The 21,535-nt window shown below is 44.3% G+C and overlaps 1 protein-coding gene across 3 annotated transcripts in view; it reads right to left on the reverse strand.

Moving 5' to 3' along the window:
• Positions 1-27: 27 nt before the first annotated feature.
• LOC130556377 (probable ubiquitin carboxyl-terminal hydrolase FAF-X) overlaps positions 28-21,535 on the reverse strand; it is a 31,648-nt gene continuing 10,140 nt past the window's right edge. For 2 of the 3 annotated variants that reach the window (XM_057337310.1, XM_057337311.1), the window contains exons 18-45: positions 21,165-21,376; positions 20,844-21,084; positions 19,719-19,868; positions 19,522-19,642; positions 19,319-19,449; positions 18,908-19,186; positions 13,789-13,914; positions 13,565-13,702; positions 13,325-13,491; positions 13,136-13,244; positions 12,913-13,059; positions 12,568-12,714; positions 12,280-12,487; positions 11,934-12,154; positions 11,661-11,851; positions 7,867-8,040; positions 7,643-7,784; positions 6,789-7,548; positions 6,577-6,700; positions 5,477-5,693; positions 5,224-5,356; positions 4,946-5,131; positions 4,636-4,856; positions 4,470-4,558; positions 4,239-4,395; positions 3,481-3,693; positions 2,456-2,551; positions 28-2,243 (exon numbers count right to left, since the gene is read on the reverse strand). In XM_057337310.1, the coding sequence (XP_057193293.1) occupies positions 2,106-2,243; positions 2,456-2,551; positions 3,481-3,693; positions 4,239-4,395; positions 4,470-4,558; positions 4,636-4,856; positions 4,946-5,131; positions 5,224-5,356; positions 5,477-5,693; positions 6,577-6,700; positions 6,789-7,548; positions 7,643-7,784; positions 7,867-8,040; positions 11,661-11,851; positions 11,934-12,154; positions 12,280-12,487; positions 12,568-12,714; positions 12,913-13,059; positions 13,136-13,244; positions 13,325-13,491; positions 13,565-13,702; positions 13,789-13,914; positions 18,908-19,186; positions 19,319-19,449; positions 19,522-19,642; positions 19,719-19,868; positions 20,844-21,084; positions 21,165-21,376 (5,238 nt within the window). In that variant the 3' untranslated portion in view covers positions 28-2,105. The remainder of the gene's footprint in view (positions 2,244-2,455; positions 2,552-3,480; positions 3,694-4,238; positions 4,396-4,469; positions 4,559-4,635; positions 4,857-4,945; positions 5,132-5,223; positions 5,357-5,476; positions 5,694-6,576; positions 6,701-6,788; positions 7,549-7,642; positions 7,785-7,866; positions 8,041-11,660; positions 11,852-11,933; positions 12,155-12,279; positions 12,488-12,567; positions 12,715-12,912; positions 13,060-13,135; positions 13,245-13,324; positions 13,492-13,564; positions 13,703-13,788; positions 13,915-18,907; positions 19,187-19,318; positions 19,450-19,521; positions 19,643-19,718; positions 19,869-20,843; positions 21,085-21,164; positions 21,377-21,535) is intronic. The other variant, XM_057337312.1, reaches the window with a different exon arrangement.

Below are 21,535 nucleotides of genomic sequence, written 5' to 3' on the forward strand. Positions count from 1 at the left end.
TCATTCAGTGTACTGGAGACTGACAAATGACCGAAATAGGATTTATTTGATTTCGTTTGTCCTTTAAAGTGTAATCTTACAGTGTGCTGCGTTTGTACAGTGCTCTAAGGCAGATTGAGGAATATTATCCATGCATGTTTCACAAAAATGAGCTTTTGAAGAATTCAAGCAAAATCAGAAGGCAAATATGGAGACATGTACAAAGAAGCAAAATGATGGACTGAGAAACTGATGACGTGTAGTTCTGCTTAAGATGGATTGGCACCCTGCTTAGGCTCAGTGTATGTTAGGACGGCTGCAGGGCTCAGGTGGGGTTTCGGCAAACGTTTTAGAACAACCTTCAGTGCAATGTCATCTACTGAATGAAATCCATCAGGAAACGAGCACGAGTGCATCTCTGTAACTCACGTGCATCAGGTATTTACACAATGCTCGCCTCGCCAGAATGCATCAAAAGCTTAGAAAAACTTAAGCTTGCATTTCAATGTATCTTTTATTGATCTAGTGGTGCAATGCTGTTGTTATTATATGACTGCAAAAAAGGAAGAAAAAAATGAAACCTTCACATGCGTAAGGCAGCTCCAGAATCTGACCTCACACCTTCACCGTAAACAACAGTCTGCAAAACACAGGGCTCACCAAACTCTGCACAGTAAATATCTTTTTAAAAAGAATACAACTCTCTTTCGTTCAAAGCATCTCGTTCATCTCAATGTCAACAAAATAACCTCAATCAAGAAAAACAGCAACAAATAATAACAGTACAGCAACTCTCTTTCTTCAGCTCTTCTCTTCTTGGTGTGGTAGCCAAATGAGAACGAGCCCTACGTGTTATAAATACAGGACAATATGTGACCCTGGACAACAAAACCAGTCTTATGGGTCAATTTTTCAAAATTGAGATTTTACATCACCTGAAAGCTGAATAATTAAGCTGTCTATTGATGTATGGGTTGTTAGAATAGGACAATATCAGGTGGAGATACTACAGTTTAAAACTCTGGAATCTGAGGGTGCAAAAAAATCAAAATATTGAGAAAATCGCCTTTGAAGTTGTTAATCGGAGGCACTGTAGCAGGCCACCCACTCACAAAAATAAAGTTTTGATATATTTATTTGCTAAATATCTTCATGGAACATGATCTTTACTTAAAATCCTAATAATTTTTGGCATAAAAGAAAAATAGATAATTTTGACCTATACAATGTATTTTTGGCTTTTACTAAAAATGTTTCTGTGCTACTTAAGACTGGTTTTGTGATCCAGGGTCACATATGTGCTGCTTCTGAGACCCCACTGTAAATCTCCTTGGATCCAGAAGTGACCGTGGCTGAGTGTTGATTGGATGGGGACAGAGTAAGTGGGAGGGGTTAAGAGGCAGCTTCGGAATTAGGCCAACTGCACTTCCATTCAATAAGAGCTTTGAGAGACACTTTCCAGTCAGTTTAAAATTCCTACTAAACATTAAGTGGCAGTAAATGTGTATGTGAGCTTGATGAAGTGAATGGATGAGCAGCGCTGCAGTGACGATCTCAAACTCCTAGATTAATAAAAGAAACAAGTCAACGCAACAACTGAATTTGGGGGGACGAAACATTTGTCAGCCGGTTCACAATATTCACCCAACACATCAAACTCATCTGCACGTAAGAACACAACAGTCACACATTCCTTCACTCTGCTCCTGTGGTATTATTATACAAAGATGATGATGATGATGTAGTCACGTCGAGCCCAAACAGCTCAAGAATCGCAGTGGAAATGAGGAGAGGGGGGTGTTGTCCCACAGTCCGGATCTATGCACACTATATACACCATCACCATTCCTGAAGATTTACAACTATGGTGACTGTTATCAATAAAGAGTTGTACATACTGTAGGCAGCATGTGTGTGTGTGTGTGTGTGTGCATGCACCAAACTCTGAGGTGCCGACAGTGTTGAGACTCAAATCCATGCCATGTTGTTGTGAAAGGAACAGATGTAGATCGGAAAGTTGGATGAGATGAAGTATGTAAAGCAAAAGAGATTTCTCCATCCCTGGGGTCTGGCAGGTGTCTTGTCCCGCAGCAGTCCTTCAACGAGAAACAGGCGTGTGCCAAGTGCTACTCTTCGGTCTGGATGGGGGCCGTCTCTTCCGTTCCCTCCCAGCTCTCCTGAGGCCTCTGAGGGGGCTGCTGGGGGTTATTCATATGCTGGGCGGCCGGACCGGTGTAGGGCTGCCCGTGAGGGTGATTATTAGGCTGTAGAGAGAATGCGTATCAAGACGTGAAACCTAACGTGACAGAAAACAAGAAACGTCTCGTCTGCATTTCTAAAGGCAAACACCGTCATTCTCATCGTGGAGTTTTGAGGCTCGGCGTGAATGAGCCTTAAATGTGCACACTTAGCCGTAGACATCAATGGTCTTTGAAATGTGCATAGTTAGTTTTAGCCAATCTAACTCCTCCGTTACCTGCTGATATTGCGTCCCGGACGAGTGAGGGTACAGGGTGGTGTCTTCAGGGGGCGAAGCGTCATGATCATCAGGTGCTTCCTGATCATCTGGCTCCTGAACAAAACTAAACATGTTAGCTTTTCAATTGAAAAAGAATCATTACACATTTGTGTATTTTCCAAATATAAGTAATAGACATATGCCCGGTTAACCTAAAATATATATCACGTGATTTATGCACAATTTGTGAGTGCAGTACGGTAAAATGCTGCTGCATCCGAAAGCCAGAGGGCGCTCTCGTGCAGAAACTCCAAATACGCACTGCAGAAGAAGACCATAACACAGTTCTAGGAAATGCGTAAGGACATGTTTTTATCACTGATCCTCAAGCCTCCTCAGGTATTTTCATGATAATAAAGTATATTTATAATGATCATGTTTGACGGGTGTTGCTTTTTTAAATGCACGTTATAAGCGACTTAAACTCGCACTGCTTTTAGATCGAGCAGCATTTCCTACTGATCCCAGAGCCGTACTTCACGGACAAGCTACGCATCAATAAAATAATCGATATTTTGCATTATCTCAGCCAACTCGGTTTCAGCAGGATTTAGTGGTAACCGCGGTTAACCGGGCACATGTCTAATAAGTAACTTGAAAATTGGTACATTCATTACGCTGGATTCACAAGGTGCTGAAGCGTGGCCAACATAATGACAACAGCCAATCAAATTGTTCTCCGGTCTTGCATGAACGCAATTGGCTAGCGCCTGCACTAGGTTATTTGCATAAGGCGATCTGATTGGCTAGCGCCTGCACTAGGTTATTTGCATAAGGCGATCTGATTGGCCAACAACGCCTGCGTTGGCGCTTGAAAAGTTGAGAAATGTTCAACTTGGCGCGAGCAACGCCAATGATGCAACGCTGACGGACCCACAATTCAGTTCAGCAACGGATGACGTCACCTATTCAAAGTACATGAGAAGCGTTGATGCTGACGCCCCGTGTGAATCCAGCATTAGACCTGAGATTTACTGGCTCACCTCTTCAGGACAGAGTTCACAGGCCTTGGCCAAAGTCATGCGGGCGCTGTGAGAGCGTTCTAGAAAATATCCGTTAGACGTCTCATTGCTCTGTACTGGAGGAGACCAGTTGTTGTAGCTGTATTGAGGATTTCCAGTGTACGGCCTCCTCTCCAACTCATCACCCAGCCATTCCACTGCCCATGTCCACTTTCTCTTCAGATCGCCGTTACTCTGCAGTGCAACAGTTACAACATTTGACCACATGCACAGAGCGCTCTTAAGAATTTAACAGAATAACAGAAGGTGTGAGGGTTGAGGTTGCCTTAACCGCATTAATAGTGTAAAATGTAGTTTATAATTAGAATCCAGTGTTTGTATTAAAAAGGTAAACAGAGTTTTGTTTTACTGCTGTCACTTAATAACTAACACGAAGATTATTTCTATATAATCATATTCAATCATAATCATGATCACATTTCACAGGGTTGTTTTTTTCTCCTCTTAAGGGTGAAGAGAAGCTTTGTCATCTGAAGGGTCAAAATCCAAGTTGTACAATTACTCATGTCCTCGCATCTAAACAACATGAATGTGGCCGTCCGTCGTCATGATTTACAGTAGTTTGCCCTCATCTCCCCAACTAACTAGCACAAACACTAACCTTATGGACACCAGCACATGACATCACTATTGTAATCCCCAGCAGGTATGCGCACATATATTTTTTGTATTAAAGCATCACAGGTGAATGTAGATGAAAGACGGACAGTCCCGCTCACCTGTAAGATCTGATAAGCCACAGAGCAGTTGGTGAAAAGCGCCACCATACACTTAATGCACTGATAGGCCCGTTTCTGATAATGGTTTTTAGAGCGCTGGATGGTGTCAAAAAGGCCATCGCGGTCATCAGGAATGCCCTTCAGAACATTGTGGATCCTGCACAGAGAAGGATACGGTAATGTGACTGGGTCTTCATATGCCCTCTGACGTTCTGATGCTCTGTAACGCACCTGTGCGTCTGCCACGAGTCCTCGATCAGAAGAATCTGAAGCAGCAGGTCCAGGTACGGCCTCAACTCGTAAGTGTAGGAATACGCCACCTGGCAGAGACACAAGGTTCAGTGCGAGTGTCAGTCAGGAACATGAGACACTGTGATCAGCGACTGAGGACACAAACCTGCCAGAGCAGTTCACTGAGAACTGTGGAAGAGAACTGAGGATTCTCCCAGCAGCAGAAGCGCAGCAGTTTCACCGTCTCCTCAGAGTTACTGCAGTCCTCGATGATCTTCTTCACATAGCTTGTGCGCACAAACAGGATCTCAGCCACCAGTTGTTGCAGCGGCATTATGGGAGCGGTGAGGCTGGGGTCACCGCACGGGTTTGGCAGTGGCGGGTTACCTGTGAGAGCGAGAACAGCAGAGCGCAGCTGAAAAACACAGCCTTCGCTTGATGCAACAGGTGAAGATGACAACACAACTGAAACTCACCGTTAATGGAGGACTGCATGCGTGAAAAAATGTCACAGCAGCGCACCAGCTGCGACACAACCGCGTAGAGTTTACCCAGCTCTGCGTACTGATATTTGATGGGAGGACCAGGACCTTCATCCAGCGCCACCAGCATGAACGTGGCTGGCATGCTCAACGTCAAAAGCTGCGTCTTCTCTGCCAACCCTATGACAGAACGTGACTTTGACATAAACCTACAGAGAGCTAACAGGCTTAAAATCCAAGCGCTCCCACACGCCGAGCGGATGAGTTCTTACCCAGATTGGCGTACATGACAAAGAGATTGAAGTACTGCTGAAGGTGGCGTCCGTGTTCTGACACTTCTCTCCTCAGTAAGTTCAGCACTGCTTGTAACAGATGATCGCTCAGGGTTCCACTGTCACAGGCCTGCTGACCAGAACAAAGGTCACGTATTCATTCATCACCTCCACACGTCTTTACACTAGACTGTACCTTTCAGTTTGTCTAGGTACTTGGTAAACAAAAGGGGAACACAAGTTTCTCTGTTACCTTTGTGGATGAGGTGACGGGGGCGGGACAGGGTCCGTCTTGCAGTGAAAAGTGTGCGATGAAAACTACCAGCTTGGCAAAAGCACCGCGGACCTCGGCACTTGGGCACTCCAGCAGGTACTCCGAGAACCGCGTGGGAAAGGCAAACAGGACATTGTGTGCGAACCAGCTGCGGACGTTTTTACTGTGACGCAGGAGGACGCACAAAGCGTCGTACCTGTGAGCAAAAAGAAATCAGTGCTGAACACACTTGACTAAATTTATGATGGCTCATTTAGGTTAAGGCACTCGTATGTAGGGCACAACTGTAACTAAAGTTTTCCTTTATAGTACTTTAGACAAATAAAATGTGAAGACAATGGGCCTTATTCATGAAACACGAGCTCGTCACTGCCCTTTTTTGCACAGCTGTCCAAACACAGTGGAGGAGACGCAGGACGAACACTACATTGACCAACCATCATACACAACAACGGAGAAGTTAATAATGCTGGTTACTGCATTTTTATATCAGTCTATTCAGTAATACTCTTTCAAATAAGACACTATAGTAACATGTAGCTGTCATGGATGTTCCAAATCACAGCAACCAACCTGTCTCCAGAAAAAGGCGCAGTGCTTCCAAAGCGCTCTCAAGTGCCACCAGCTGGTCATTTTCAAAAGAGCACCAGGTATTATTTCAGCTGGCTAAAAACGCTTTGGTGGACGCAGTTTAATTGATGAATTTATTGGTAAGCATATAGCCTATTATGCATTTATGCAATAATGTTGCCAAACCAGAGAATGAAGTCCAGAGGATTCCAGCATTCCTACGTAATTTGCGCAGATGTAGTGCAGAGGCGGAGATTATGCTAATTATGAATGAGCGTGCATGCGCAATCTGTTTACGGGCGATTGGAATTCATTAACATACACACATTTCACTATCAAATCTGATGTATACGAAGTATTTGTGAATCCGGAGGAAAGTCTTCTGTAAGGTCCGTTTTAAGCGCAAATTACTCAAAATTGACACATATATTTATGAATGTTTCATGAATGAGGCCCATAGTGTCCAAACGGACAGAGGTGGCGTATTGAAAACAGCAGCTGATGCTCACCAGTCACTAGCAGGGCCTCGAACAACCTTCTTCGTGTGGAATCCTGTGCTGAAGAGAAACCTAGCAGCAAGCTGAATACTTATCATGGCTATCTCTTCAGCTTCTGGTAAAAGATGATCTTGACCTAGAAAAATCCACAGGAAGACGAAAGCATTTCACTACATCTGCCATCTGAACATCATCTTACCCAAGATACCAAAGGCTAAACGCACCTGGAGGAGGGTTCAGGTAGACACTGTTACACGTCAGCAGCTTTTTAACAAACTGAAAATACTCCAGGCTGTACTGCATGCGGCTGTGCATGAACTGCACGTTCTGTTTGCGAACGCTGGCCTCGATGGCCAGGGGCATTTTAGGCTGGTTGGGCCGGGGCGCGAGCGTCAGTTCGGAAATGTACTTCAACAGCTCGCCGTCGCCCCCTGCAGCGTCCAAGCGCTCATAGAACAGAATGTAAGCATTCCACCAACGTTTTTGACGCCGGTACGACATTCGCTTCATCATGTGGTCAAACACCTCACCCATGTACTCTCCACCAAAGCACTGGTTTTTCATCTCCTCGTCATCGTCCATCTTACACTCTGTTACATCACCGTCGTCAAACTTATACCAGCGGTCTTTCAGGCCATCGCTGGTGCTGCCATGACGCTGAATGATGTAAGAGTAATAATGTCCACCGCTGGCCTGTCCCGAGTGTACCAGCACACCCACCAGACGGTATCGGGAGCTGCCGTTCGGCTCAGACTCCGTCGGAGAGTTCTCGGGGATGACCTGGCTCTCCAGCGGGACCTCGTCGCCCTCCAGCTTCGCCACACCTGCCACCGTATAAGGCTCCATGTCCAGCTCACGAGGGAACTCGAAGTAATCGTTGAATTTAATCGCACACTCACGCTCCCAATCATAATCGAAGCGCTTTAACTGAATGGCCAAGACCGGCGGGAGTTTCTTGATGAGGAGACGCTTCACCGTGTCGACCTGCATGGCACGAGACGACAAAAAAAGTGTCACCAACTTCGTACTTCAGGCAACTACAAGCAACTTCAGTTAAACTCTTGTGCATGCATCCCACCTTCTTGTTACACTTCTCACAGTGGTAAGCATTGGCTCCTTCCAGTAAATCCCCTTTGACATACTGTTCTAAAGAGTCCAGGAGATTTTGGTGGTTCCTGATGTCAACATTTAACGTTGTGAAGGATTCCTCACACTCATACCTACAAGAAGACGTACAAACAAATGAATGTTCTCTCAAGAAGATACAAGCTCGGAAAGACAGACACAGAGAACTTTTCTTACCTGTGAGGACAACCCTGACAGATCTTCTGATCGGCAAATGAGCCACCCAAGATCCTGCTGAGCATGCTGGGATGGCCGAGGGCTTTCAACGCCTCATCCAGAGTGTCCACCAGTGAATTGAAGAACTCCAGGGCATCGTGCTGCTCTCTTAGATTCACTGGTTCTCCCCATAACCTGCAGTGGAAGTTATAAAAAGAAATCTCCTGTGTCACAGTTGGTTGGGTTTAGAATCACCAGGTTTCCACTCATGGATTTAATTGGAATTTTCAAATATCGTATATAAATAAAACTTTCATAATGTACATGTGAGACATGTGCCAAGGTGTTGACTCAAACGCCTGAATCGTCCTAATATGATTCTGTTTTTCTGAACAAGTCATAAAAACGCTGCAAATCTGCGAATATATTTTTCTTTCCATTCAACTGGATAGAAACGCAGCTAATGTTGCTCTAATGTTTTTATGGCACCACAGATCTACAATGTGGTCCCTGCACATTCATCTAGATATGAGAAAGCATTTACTTTACACAACATAACATAACAAATGTGATTCTAGTATGGCTGATGACGATTCAATTCAATTTGATTTATATAGCGTTTCACAATGTGTATTGTTCCAAAGCAGCTTTACAGGAGAAAATAAGAAAAACCGAAAAGGTCAAACACAGCACAGTGCATGGTGTTTGTAGAACAAGTAAGATCATTCTAATAAAGGGATGTTAAAGGAATTTACTGAATCTTTAAGCTAATCTAATATCAGCGGTCTCCCGGTGAACCAGCCAACATGGCCCTGTGGCGAGGAACCCGAAGTCCAATGAGAAATAAATGGAGAAAAACCTTGTGAGAAACCAGACTCAGCCGAGAGGACCAGATCTCCTCTGACGTGTCACAGCTGCACTCACTGACTTTCATTAAAAGTTACTGAGGAAATGTTTATGAATAAGAGGGAGAGCTTATTAGTTGTGATTTAGGAACTTTCATTTGTTGAAACGGCTTAGGTCTTATCACTGTTATGCTGACGACATACGATACCACTGTAGCACCTCGCATTACAGCCTGCCTAGAAGACATCTCGACTTGGATGAAAGAGCATTACCTCCAGCTGAACCCTGCCAAGACAGAACTACTCGTGTTTCCGGCACACCCCACGGTGCAACACGATCTCACCATCCAACTTGGCAATACCACAATCGCTCCTTCCAAAACAGCCAGGAACCTCGGAGTCATATTTGACAAACAGCTGTCCTTCCAATGATCACATTGCAAAGACGACACGGTCATGTCGATATGCCTTATTCTACATTAGAAAGGTCAGACCCTATCTCACTGAGCATGCGGCACAACTCCTTGTCCAGGCCCCGGTCATCTCAAGGTTGGACTACTGCAATGCTCTCCTTGCTGGTCTTCCTGCAAAGGCTATCGAGCAACTCCAGCTGGTTCGGTACGCAGCAGCACGCCTCGTCTTCCAACAGCCCAAAAGGGCTCATGTGACGGCCCTTTTCATCTCTCTCCACTGGCTACCGGATGAAGCCCGTATCAGATTCAAGTCACTAATGCTTGCCTACAGGACTATCACTGGATCTGCACCGGCATACTTTCACACCCTCCTACACCCCATCAAGATCCCTGCGTTCAGCAAACCAGCGGCGTCTTGTATTGCCTTCTCATAAGGGCAGTAAATCACTTTCCCGCTCTTTCTCCTTCACAACTCCTTCCTGGTGGAACATTCTTCCTAACTCAGTCCGGGCAACCACATCTCTCACAACTAGGGATGTTAATGATTGATTAATTGTCGATAACAGTTTACTCGAAATAACTTAAGGATGATGGAGTTCAAGGTCATGCATGTTGTGTGCGGCTCATGCACAAAACACCTACAGCAGAATCATGGAAAACCACAATGGCTGTCCACTTATTACATTACTTGGCTACCGACACACCTTCGTTTTACATTTTTATAGAAATAAAAGAAAGTTAATTTGGACAATGGACGCAAGAGTTCGCGAGGCTCACATCTGTCAGCGCGAGCTGCAGCCGTGAGGCGCGATGATTGACAGGTCAAGGTGGAGGAGAGCTTTTGTTAAAAAAAATTTAATTTCTTTGTTTAATATAAGTAGTGTTGTCCATAACTTGTTTGAGCGGTCGTTCGTTCATTAGAAATATATTAGGCTAACTAATGCTGATTTCAACAACTTGAAACATTAAAATGTCAATTTCACTGCAACTACAAGTTTGGCCTTAGCATATGACTGGTACCCTTTTCCATACCTAAAGCCTGTATTTTCCTCCTAAGAACTTCAAATAAGGTCGTCACCTGTAAATAAATTCGCACAGATGTTTTTTTGTTTTAAAACGCGCTGTAATTCCTTAGTTAGACTACCTTAGTTGATTTTATTTATTGAAGCAAATGCAATACAAAGCTAAACTAGACAGACACTGACCATAAAACGACAACGAAAACAATATTTATATGCGGTGGTGATCAGCAGGATTAGTAATTCTTCCTCACATTGCAGTCACGTATAAAAAGGACAACAGGCACAATGGCTCCGTCTTTGTTTTTAGGATCAATTAACAGTCAGCATGGTGGTATCAAGCCCGTTTACTTTATTTATAATCAACATTATAAACAATAAAGCCAGATATTCTTGTCAGATCTAGGTTTTGTTTCTGGGAGTTAGAGAAGCGTGTTTTCTCCGCTATCGGCTTGTTAACCGTCGGCTTGTTGAACAGACTTTCGCCAGAATAAAATAGACCTAGGCTATATGTTTGTTTTTCTTATCGAGAACATGTAAAACAAATTAAACAAGATAACCATATATCACAGTCAATATACGTTGCGTTTTGTTCATTTTGTTTTGTGTGTTTGGTTTTTGTATGATTTCGCGCAGGTTTAAATGCAGTTTTTTAATGTATTTTTCTATTTTTTTCTATCTTTTCAATATTATATCAACAGGATATAATATTAGTGTGTTATGAATATTTAATTATAATTATAAGCTTGATGTGAAATTATGACTTGATAAAAACGTAACAAATTATGTCTTTTTAAGCTTAATTTAAATAAACAAGTATTCGTTTTTTATGAGCTCAAATATTCAAATATGAAATTATTGAAAACGCCCATCCCTAGTGTCCATGCACATTCAGAAACAAATCAACCTATTTTCTCACACTGACACATGCAATGATATGAATTCACTTATATGCAATTGCTAGAGTGCACATCTGAGGCAGCGACACGTTGTATATTGGTCCATATGTTAATTATTAAATACATAATTTTATATATGATTATATTACCAATCACACAGATTCATTTTACCAATGCTACTAGGCTTTTATTTAAACTTAGAAACCTTTTTATTCAGGTGAGGAAGCTGGCGTTTTGCATAGCATTTGCGCGCCCTCATGCCTTTATGCCTAACTGCAGAGGCATATTGCAGTATCAATGTTAACGAGTAATCTATTAATTGATCGTTCGTTTAAATGAAGATCGATTATGGGAATTTGTCTAAATTGACATACCTACTCACAACATTCAAAAAACTACTTAAAACCCATCTCTTCTGTGAATACTTGACAGACAAATGAAAAAAAAAACTAACCCTCTTCTCTTTCTCTCAACTGGTATTGGTCTGGCTTTTGTTGCACCTATTGTATTATTGCTCCTGTATGACATTATTGCTCCCCAAACTCTTTGTAAGTCACTTTGGATAAAAGCGTCTGCTAAATGACTAAATGTAAATGTCTTATTTTGTCTAAATGATATTATTTCTACATTTGATTTCACCTGAACTGTTTCCAGAATCCTCTGGGCACATAGTACTGCAGACGGGACGCTGCCAGGTGACCGAAAATGACCTGCAGATGTCGCAGCACTTCGATGTTGTACTCCTTACGGTCTTCAGTCTTGTTAAGAGAGGGCTTGTCATCCAGCTGCTGCTGATAACTGAACACATCATCCCTGGAGTCCACATTACTCTGCAGCACAACACGCGTCACACGTGAGAATGATGCAGATTCAGATGTGTAAACTCACCTCAAATCAAGATTTGTTTTTTACCTCATTGTCCTGCTTTTCGTCTCCAGACATGTCATCATCGATGTCACTTCCTGTGCCCTCGATGGCCAGGATGCCGTTGCGGATGGGTGGGATCATGTACAGTTGCTGTATGACTGAATTCATGTAGCACGTGGCTCCCGCGTTCTTCAGACCCACAAAGCCTTTGGGCAGCCGTGGCCCCACCGGAGGTAAATACTCCCACTCTGTTAGCGCCTCACAACCTGAAAATCACACAGAAACACAATTTATTTAGCCGACTGGAGAGCAAGTCAAGTAATATCTAAAGCCACAGGCAAAAATGAACGGAAATATACTTTATTTTCATAAAGAAGGAAACAGCACATGCCTAGGTAATACATGTCCGTGAGCGTGTCGACGATCCGTTTCAGGTTGCGGACGCAGCCAACAGCAAGAGCCACCAGCAGCTCGAAGCCGGCGTTTATGGACGCAGGACTGCTGCACACCGGGATGGCCTGTTCCACAGGAAACTCGCCACTCTTCACATACTGCAGGTAGACATTAGATGCCGGGAAGATAAAATCATCGATCAGCTCCTGTGAGAGAAACAGGATGTGAAGCCGGCTGCACACCAAACAAACGTCCTGTAAGAACATCCACGTTGAAAGTGGCTCACTTTAATGAGATTAGCGCCACCCTTTTCACAGCCAATGTAGAATTTCTTCTCGGGGGTTTGGAATGCCAGCAGCTCTTTGGTGACACCCAGGTGACCCTCTAGAATGGTCTCTTCGACGCCCGTCTCGCTCGTCCTCTTCACCTCATCCTGAAGAGTTGAAGAGAATGAAATGCTGAGAATGCTCCATTTTATGCATTTGGCCGACGCTTTTATCCAAAGCGACTTACATTGCATTGTATTATACATTTGTTTCTGACTACAGTATATGCAATCCCCTGGGAGCCAACCCATGATCCATGCTCCGTCTGGTTACTGACGCGTGTGGAGTGAAAGCGATGAACTTACCCTGATTCTCTTGAGCCAGTCGATCTCGTTGTTGAGCAGCACCTCGGCGTTGGGGAAGTTTATGTTGCTGTTGTACGCATAGTTGAGTAAGTGGCGTAAGAGGGTGAAGTAATCGCCAGCGTGTTTGGCTCTTTCTTTGGCCGTACTCTAAAACCACAGCAACAAATGAGCGGCGTATGATAATGCAGGAAATCAACCCTTCCAGACACTAGTGTGTACTCACTCCCAGAACTGTGAAGAGCAGAGTGATGAAGAAGAGAAGCGGTCGGTGTCCCATGCAGCATCTAGTGGCCATGAGGAAGAACTGCTCCTGTGACATCTGACGCACGGCTCTGAATGAAAACACCACACCATGAGCAAAGTAAAAGAATCCCTCTCATTCAAAAGCCAGAGACTGAGGCCAAACACTCACTTGCTCTGGCAGTGCAGCAGCAGGTCGATGATGAACGTCTGCCATGCTTTCTCTTTGCCGAGTGCGTCGAGGGCCGTAGGGAGCAAAGCAAAACACATGGTCATGACCTCCAGCGCCTCACAGCACACCTGCTCATCTTCAGCGTCCGGCTCATTCCCTGCATTCGTCTGCAAAACAACAGATTGCTTGAAGGACGACAAAAACGAGCTGCTGTGGTCAGCGGCGAATTCTGCAGCGCACCTTCTCGTAGACCTTGCTGATCTCTTCATTTGAGCTGAACACCAGGTGGATCATTCCACAGCCTGAAGCCCAAACGATCTTCTGAACGGCTCGAATCACACAGATATCCGGGATGTACTTCGAGGCTTGAAAGAAATTCTGCGGCACATTGGACAACAGAGAAATTAAAATCAGCGTGCAGACGCTGTGGTCAAGACGGGTGTAACTGTGTAAACAGCAGGCACCTCATCGGAGATCTGCTGGGCCAGACGGATGGCTACGTTCCGCAGCATGCATTCAGAGGTGGGGTTGGGAATGCTCTGGAGAGCGTTCTGCAGCACCAGAGCCTGATCGTGGGTCGCCTGATTTATCTGCAAGACAAACACAGTCACATCAGGACGAGTCTTAAAGAACTGGGCCTGTATTCATGAACAATCTTAGCGTAAAGAGTTGCTCCTAATGACAAAATTCTATGAAAATTCTTACAGAAAAGATCGTATTGACCCCTAGTGGACAAGGGCACTTTTTTCGCACATGCGCTATTGTACGGTCTCAAAAAATGGGCTGCACGCGGACGGGGTGTGCGGACGACCGCGGACCCTTCTGATGACGAAAACTGCATCATGCGGACTTACGGACCATACTTCTCGCTTACCCTGAAGAGAGCTCTTAAGGTCCAAAATTGTTAGGAGTAGCGAAGAGGACTTTTAAGAGACTTAAGAGTTTCTTTAGCAGCATAGAAAATGGACAAACACGAAAAGTGAGAAATGTGTTGCAATGCATGACAATTTCCATATTACTTTTAAGGATTATTTGTATTTTTATTTGTGTTGTTTTTTGTGTGTGTTCAACTTTTGTTTTTCTTGGTTTTGGTTTGCTTTGATGCAATGCAAATTGTAAAAGCGCTATAAAATAAAATGACATTGAATTGAATGACAGCGAGTTAATAAGACACAACATATTAGATCATGCAGGATTCATGTTTGTGACCGATCCTATTAAGGCGTCTTTACACAGGCAAGTTAAGGCGTCTCTGTGGTGGATTAAATGTCTGTGTAAAGACGCAATGCCGCATGAAAGCCGATCTAAAATATGCCAGCTCTGACCCTCCTCAGAGCTTAGTATCAAATGCAGCTCAGGATTAGTGTCAATGAAGGCGCATTAAAGCCGCTCTAAACTACGTCATTGTCATGTCAGCAGAAAGCGAGAGAGTGAAGATGAAGCCCAAAACACACAGTGACATTTGTTATAGGCTATTAATAACAACGCAGATTTTTTAAATAATTCAAACATACATTTTTCGTTTCATTTCTTCATAAAATGATTTAAATGCTTGGAGTATTTTTGTTTGTGCCGTTTACTCAGGCAGGCTGTGGCACGGTTTGAATGCATGATGTAAATTTTGAGACTGTTTTCAGTCATTAAAATAGTGTAGATTAGTTTTTAATGGCAAATTACATTAATTTCGTTTCGTTTATTTTTAAAGTTAATTTAGAAAAATGTTTGGAGTATGATTGTTTGTGACTGTGTGTGCGTGGAATGCAGATTTTTTTATTTGAACTCATGACATGAATTGTTTAAATTCCTCCTTTAGCTCCTCTCCTTCTTAGGGGAAAAAACCTTCCGATACGTGGGACATGATCGCATGCAGACCTGTGTTACCGCGTCTCAAACGACTTCAAATATTAGGTTTGTCGGACATTATATAGTTATAGTTATTATTATAATAACTTATTATTATTATATAGTTATTTAAATAGCTCTCGTGTTACTTAAGCGGATGGGTTTGCGCAACACACGCATGAACTCGAACACATAATAAATCACAAAATTAACATTACTCTATAGTGATGAGAGAGTGTGTGCTTTTCTTACCGTTTACCTCAAAACAGTCGCATCATAATAACGTAAGTGTGCTTCGGTCCAGATCGTAAAGTGAGGACAGTAGGAGTGGAGACAGTAGGAGTGGGGACAGTAGGAGTGGGGACAGTAGGAGTGGGGACAGGGGACAGTAGGAGTGGAGACAGTAGGAGTGGAGACAGTAGGAGTGGGGACAGTAGGAGTGGGGACAGTAGGAGTGGAGACAGTAGGAGTGGGGACAGTAGGATAAGAGTGGGGACAGTAGGATAAGAGTGGGGACAGTAGGATAAGAGTGGGAACAGTAGGAGTGGGAACAGTAGGAGTGGGAACAGTAGGAGTGGGGACAGTAGGAGAGGGGACAGTAGGAGTGGGGACAGTAGGAGTGGGGACAGTAGGAGTGGGGACAGTAGGAGAGGGGACAGTAGGAGTGGGAACAGGGGACAGTAGGAGTGGGGACAGGGGACAGTAGGATGGGACAGTAGGACTGGGACAGTAGGAGTGGGGACAGTAGGACTGGGGACAGTGGAGTGGACAGTAGGAGTGGGGACAGTAGGAGTGAAGATGGGGACAGTAGGAAGAGTGGGGACAGTGGGACAGTAGGTGGGACAGTAGGAGTGGGAGACAGTAGGACTGGGAGACAGTAGGATGGGGACAGTGAGGGGACAGTAGGAGTGGGGACAGTAGCGCCTGTGCACAGATGCCCGGCCCTAGGAGCGTAAATGATTTTGGTCTCATTGCCAGGATTGAAATGCAATACAACAAGTATAACGACGAATGATTTTGTCGTTATATATCCTAAGCATCTCATTGAGGACAATATTTCATACACGACAACGATCTGGTAACATTTACTGTAACACCGGAACTGTTCATTTACCTGGTCGATAGTGACTTTCTGGCTCTTTAAAACAACTTTTGGCATCTTTCAATATGCGGCGAGGTGTCCGATAATAACACATTTCTATGGAGTGTTTGTTAGCTAGGAAATTCATTTAAAATGTTGCATTTATAGCCTAATATTGCTTTTATCCTAAAGTATGCATTGTTATTATTAGTGTCAGTATTTTTTTTGGCGTTTATATCAAGTCCTAGTCCAGGCTCTTGTTCTGTCCAGACTGGACTACTGCAATGCGCTACTGGCTGGACTTCCAGCTTGCACAACCAAACCTCTACAGATGATCCAGAATGCGGCGGCAAGAGTGGTCTTCAATGAACCGAAGAGAGCGCATGTCACTCCTCTCTTCACTAAGTTACATTGGCTCCCTATAGTCGCTCGAATCAAATTCAAGACTCTGCTCCTGGCCTACAAGACCACCACTGATTTGACTTATATACCCACCAGATCCCTACGCTCTGCAAACGAGCAATGTCTTGTGGTGCCATCCCAAAAAGGTAAAAAAATCTCTCTCACATACCTTCTCGGGATCGGTTCCACATTTATGGAATGATCTGCCCGCTGCTACAAGATCAGCAGATTCTGTGGCCATCTTTAAGAACCGTCTGAAAACACATCTCTTCCGTCAACACCTGACTGATCAGTTCTGACTTCTATCTCTTTTCTACTCTTTCAAAAATAAAAAATAAAAAGTTTCCTTAGCTCTGTATACTGTGATAGGCTATATGAGACCAATTTTCTTTTTTTTGCACTTATGCTTTTTGTTGTCCTTATGTTATTCCAATTGCTTCCATTGTTTCCCTCATCTGTAAGTCGCTTTGGATAAAAGCGTCTGCTAAATGACTAAATGTAATGTAAATGTATATCGTTTAATTTAAGGCATTATTTTATAGCATGTTGTTAGAACAGTGCTTTTGTGGTTATGTTCAGCATTATTTCGCATAATTTTAATTCCTGTGTAAATGCATTTATGCCGCTTTAGAGCCGCATTAACGGTCTGTGTAAATACACATTTATGCCGCTTCAGATTCGGTTTCTGTGCTGCCTTTGCTGTGTAAAGAGGCCATTAGAGACACGCTAACATCTCCAAGACAGCGCAGAAATGCCTTAGCGCCAGAAATAGAAGTAATCACTACATGAACATAGTGGAAATAGTGCATGTGTGCACTATTATCTTATTTATCCGACCGTTTTCAATTTGTAGCAATAAACAATGAGGTGTCACGCAAATCGCAAGTCCAGTACGGTGTACCACAGGGCTCAGTCTTAGGGCCTCTGCTCTTCGCATTATACATGCTAACGCTACTCAACTCAACTTTATTTATATAGCGCGCCGCTTTTTACAATTTTCATTGTTACAAAGCAGCTGTACATAAGACATATTGACTATAAGCAAAACAATTAAAGTTGTACCTGCAAAAACAAGAAAAAGGTGAAAACACAGAAGACAGACACACCCACATATAAAACACTCCACATACACAATATGCACACGTACTAACACACATAGACATAGACACACACACACGGACACGCACGCACACACACACACACACACGGACACAGACAAGTACGCGCACACACACACACTCAGTGAGAGCACACATTTAAGATAAAGGAGAGAGAAGCACAGGTCAAATATAACAGACTATAAATTCCTATATGCAATATTAATTAAGTAAAACTTTAAAATTCTAAATTCTAAAGCAGCCCCCCGGTCAGGCAAATAGTGCAAAAAACAGTATGCAAACGGTGGCGAGGAACCCAAAACTCTAATCGAGAAAAAAAAACTCAGGAGAACCCAGGCCCAACCAGGGGATTCCAGTTCCCCTCTGGCAAAAGCTGCTGCCTCTGCACAAGCTCCAGAGAACTTGCACAACAAGGCTAAATAAAATAAATAAACTTACTAATAAGGTAAATTATGTCTGTGTACGTGTGCGTGTGCGTCCGTGTGTGTGTGTCTATGTCTATGTGTGTTAGTACGTGTGCATATTGTGTATGTGGAGTGTTTTGTATGTGGGTATGTCTGTCTTCTGTGTTTTCAACTTTTTCTTGTTTTTGCAGGTACAACTTTAATTGTTTTGCTTATAGTCAATTGTCTTATGTACAGCTACTTTGTAACAATGAAAATTGTAAAAAGCGCTATATAAATAAAGTTGAGTTGAGTTGTGCGCGCAAGTCCGGCAAAACGGAAAAAAGGACATGTGCAATTTCAAACTAACGACCCTATACTTAAAAGCACTCTTTTTTTTCCTTCTTGGCCAACCAAACACAGCCACGGGGTCAGCCCCGCCTCCTCACTAAGATAAAAGTGTCTTTTCCTTGCTCAGAGTTGCTCTCAGATTGGTCCTGAATAGCTTTTAAGCTAACACTGCGTCCACACCGGATGCGGCGTGGCAACAGACAATAGAGCGCATTAGAACCCATTATCATTTACAATTCTGTCCACAACAGACGTGGTGCGGTGTGGCGTGACATCCCATTAGAACAAGCCGTGCGTCGTGTCGCGCCGCGTCCGGTGTAAAACTCCTACGTAGATGTTTTCTTAGAAGCTTTAAGAATACGGGCCCTGAATTTGAAAAAGAAAGCGTCATCATCACACAGGGTACCGGTGACGCTGGGTTGGTGCCCTCCACCACAGGTTGGCAGGCCTCTGCAACCGCCTTCACGTGCCCGAATCCAATAGCGGTGAGCAAGAGTTTGGCGATTTTGAGAGCGTTCAGGTAGGCGCCACGTCTCGTCTCCACGTCTGCGTTGGTAAGGAAGTTGTTTCTGGTGAGCATGCCCAGCACAAGAGGAAGGCCGCCACTCTTCAGGAAGTTGTACTGGAAGTCACAGGCATCATCTCCCAGTGTTCCACTGGCTGGCATCAGCAGGGCATACACAACCTAACGGAAATGTGCACGACAAACAGAAGCACTGTGATGAGATATACCACGGTACTGAAGCTTTTCACTCAAGCGATGGTCTGAAGATAAGTGACTATACAGATGCGAACGCACACAGTCTTACAGCAGTACCTCCGTGAGATACAGCACTTGTGAAGGGGACGGCCCGAAGAAGCGCGAGTCAAGTGTGGGGCTAAGACTGTTCTCCCCCAGCTTGGCGTGATCCAAACATATCGCTCGAAGGTTCTCCACTGTCGTGTTATCTGTGAACACAAGGAGCACATGTCAGCACGTTTCACCGCATGTCTTCTGTCAGGTCTTTTCATCACTGCTACCTGGAGGCATGAGCTTCATGAGGACTCGCGCTCCGTCCCGCAGCAGTGGCATGTTTAATGTGCAGCCCAGGTCAGCGATCTGCCACAGGAAGGAGATGTAGCGCAGGTGCAGGGACATGATCTACATGGACAACACATTCACTTCATCAGGACGTGCCTACATTCCTCTCACAGACAACATCAGAACCACGACTTACCACTCCAGGCAAGCAGCTTTCAACTTCGGGGTTTGGTCCATCGCTGTAGTGGTTGCCATGGTTTCCAGGTGAGCCGGTGGACGAGTCAGATGAGCTGTCGGGGCTGGAGGGCATGTTGGAGCTGACTTGAGTGAGTTTGGCTGTGATCAGCTACAGAGAGAGAGAGAGATAAAACACTTATGTTACTCTTTCCATGTCAGGGAATACAAGAACAACATTTAAAGGGTTTACTAAAAAAAGTCTGTTAATAATCACTAGCTCTTTATTTTACAGTCCTGTTCTCAGTGACTGTGCAGCTCTAACCCACATTTGACCCGGGCGTGATTCACTTAAAGGACCGTTGGGTGATTTTTAGCGGCGACATCTAACAGCTCATTCCACCGCTCACCCCTCCCTTTCGAAGTGCTACGGTGGCTGACACAGACGTCACGTTTTCACTTCTTTCCCGAATGATATAACGTATTTATGAAACGAGTTCTGTAGAGGAGTTTGTTGGTTTAGGGCTACAGCAGAAACAACATGTCAGACCCGCGCTGTACGTAGATAGAAATAACTACTCATTCTAAGGTAAGAAAAACATAACGCTTCGGTCTGTATACACCTCTGAACACACAGTTATATTATATTGCATATTTTGCAGTTCCAAAAAACTGGACCTTTAACTCGCCCCTGGTCTGCTGGAAGAGGTGGTCTCGGGTGCGGTTTGGGTGCAGGGCACACAGTGATCGCTAACCACACCAGAGCCCAGAACTGGAAGCGTGACGTGAATTATGCCACTGTTAAAACTCCTTTCTCCATACTAAAACACCTCTGATACATGCAGCCGTGTGTCACTTTATGTGCTGCGCAGACGGATTGGTGTTTGTACTGTGAGAGTGATTTAAACGCTAACGTCCAATCTCATTTCTCGACAGCCAAAAACTCATAAGTCACACACTCTACTGTGCTCGGAGAGAAAGCTTTCTGCACTCCAAAACAGTTACAATACGGCATGAGCGCGCGTGGGTCAGTGCAGCTCTGAGGGGGTACGAGTTCACCTTTCAACATTCAACATTCATTTAAAGCTCTGAAACACAACCATCTGCGAGTCATAAGCGTGTGTATTCAGAGGATAATAAACCTCACAGTTTTATCTTTAAGATTCAGCTGTCCTATCAGCTTGCGGTCGTCTGCTGGATCCACCACCTCTCCTCCAATAAACAGCTCCACTTTTGTGTGCGTGCTGTTGGCTTTAATGCGAGAGAGGACGCAGCGTCTCACAGAGCCGATGGTGTCGTTGGTGTGTGACCAGATGTCCAGATCGTCCACCTGTCGCCCCTGATTGGGAAAGCGCACCACTAGAGTGATGTGTTTTCCACGAAACGCCCTGTAGAGCAGACATTCTGAATGAAATGGACGATGTGTTCAGCAGCACGAATGACTGAAGGGTTTGTGCGTCAGCAGTACCTGGACATGGGCAGGATGCTTCTTTCCTCATGGAAGTCACTATCACATTCATTGATGTACTCTTTAAGCACAGTGAGAACTCGCACCATTCGTATGGCCTCTTGTCTGGCACAGTTAATGCTGTCCTTATCACCGTCCAGAACACACAGCGTGTCATACGAGGCCTTGAGCCGATCAAAACACGACTGAATGAAGTCCTCATGAATCTCGACCTGTAACAGCAGACGAGCTGAGGTGAGCTGAAATGTACATGTACGAGACGATTGAGAGAGAGAGAGAGAGAGAGAGAGAGAGAGAGAGAGAGAGAGAGAGAAAGAGAGAGAGAGAGAGAGAGAGAGAGGGAAAGAGAGAGAGAGAGAGAGAGAGAGAGA

This window comes from Triplophysa rosa, linkage group LG7 (assembly GCF_024868665.1).
Source record: "Triplophysa rosa linkage group LG7, Trosa_1v2, whole genome shotgun sequence".
Lineage (NCBI taxonomy): Eukaryota > Metazoa > Chordata > Actinopteri > Cypriniformes > Nemacheilidae > Triplophysa > Triplophysa rosa.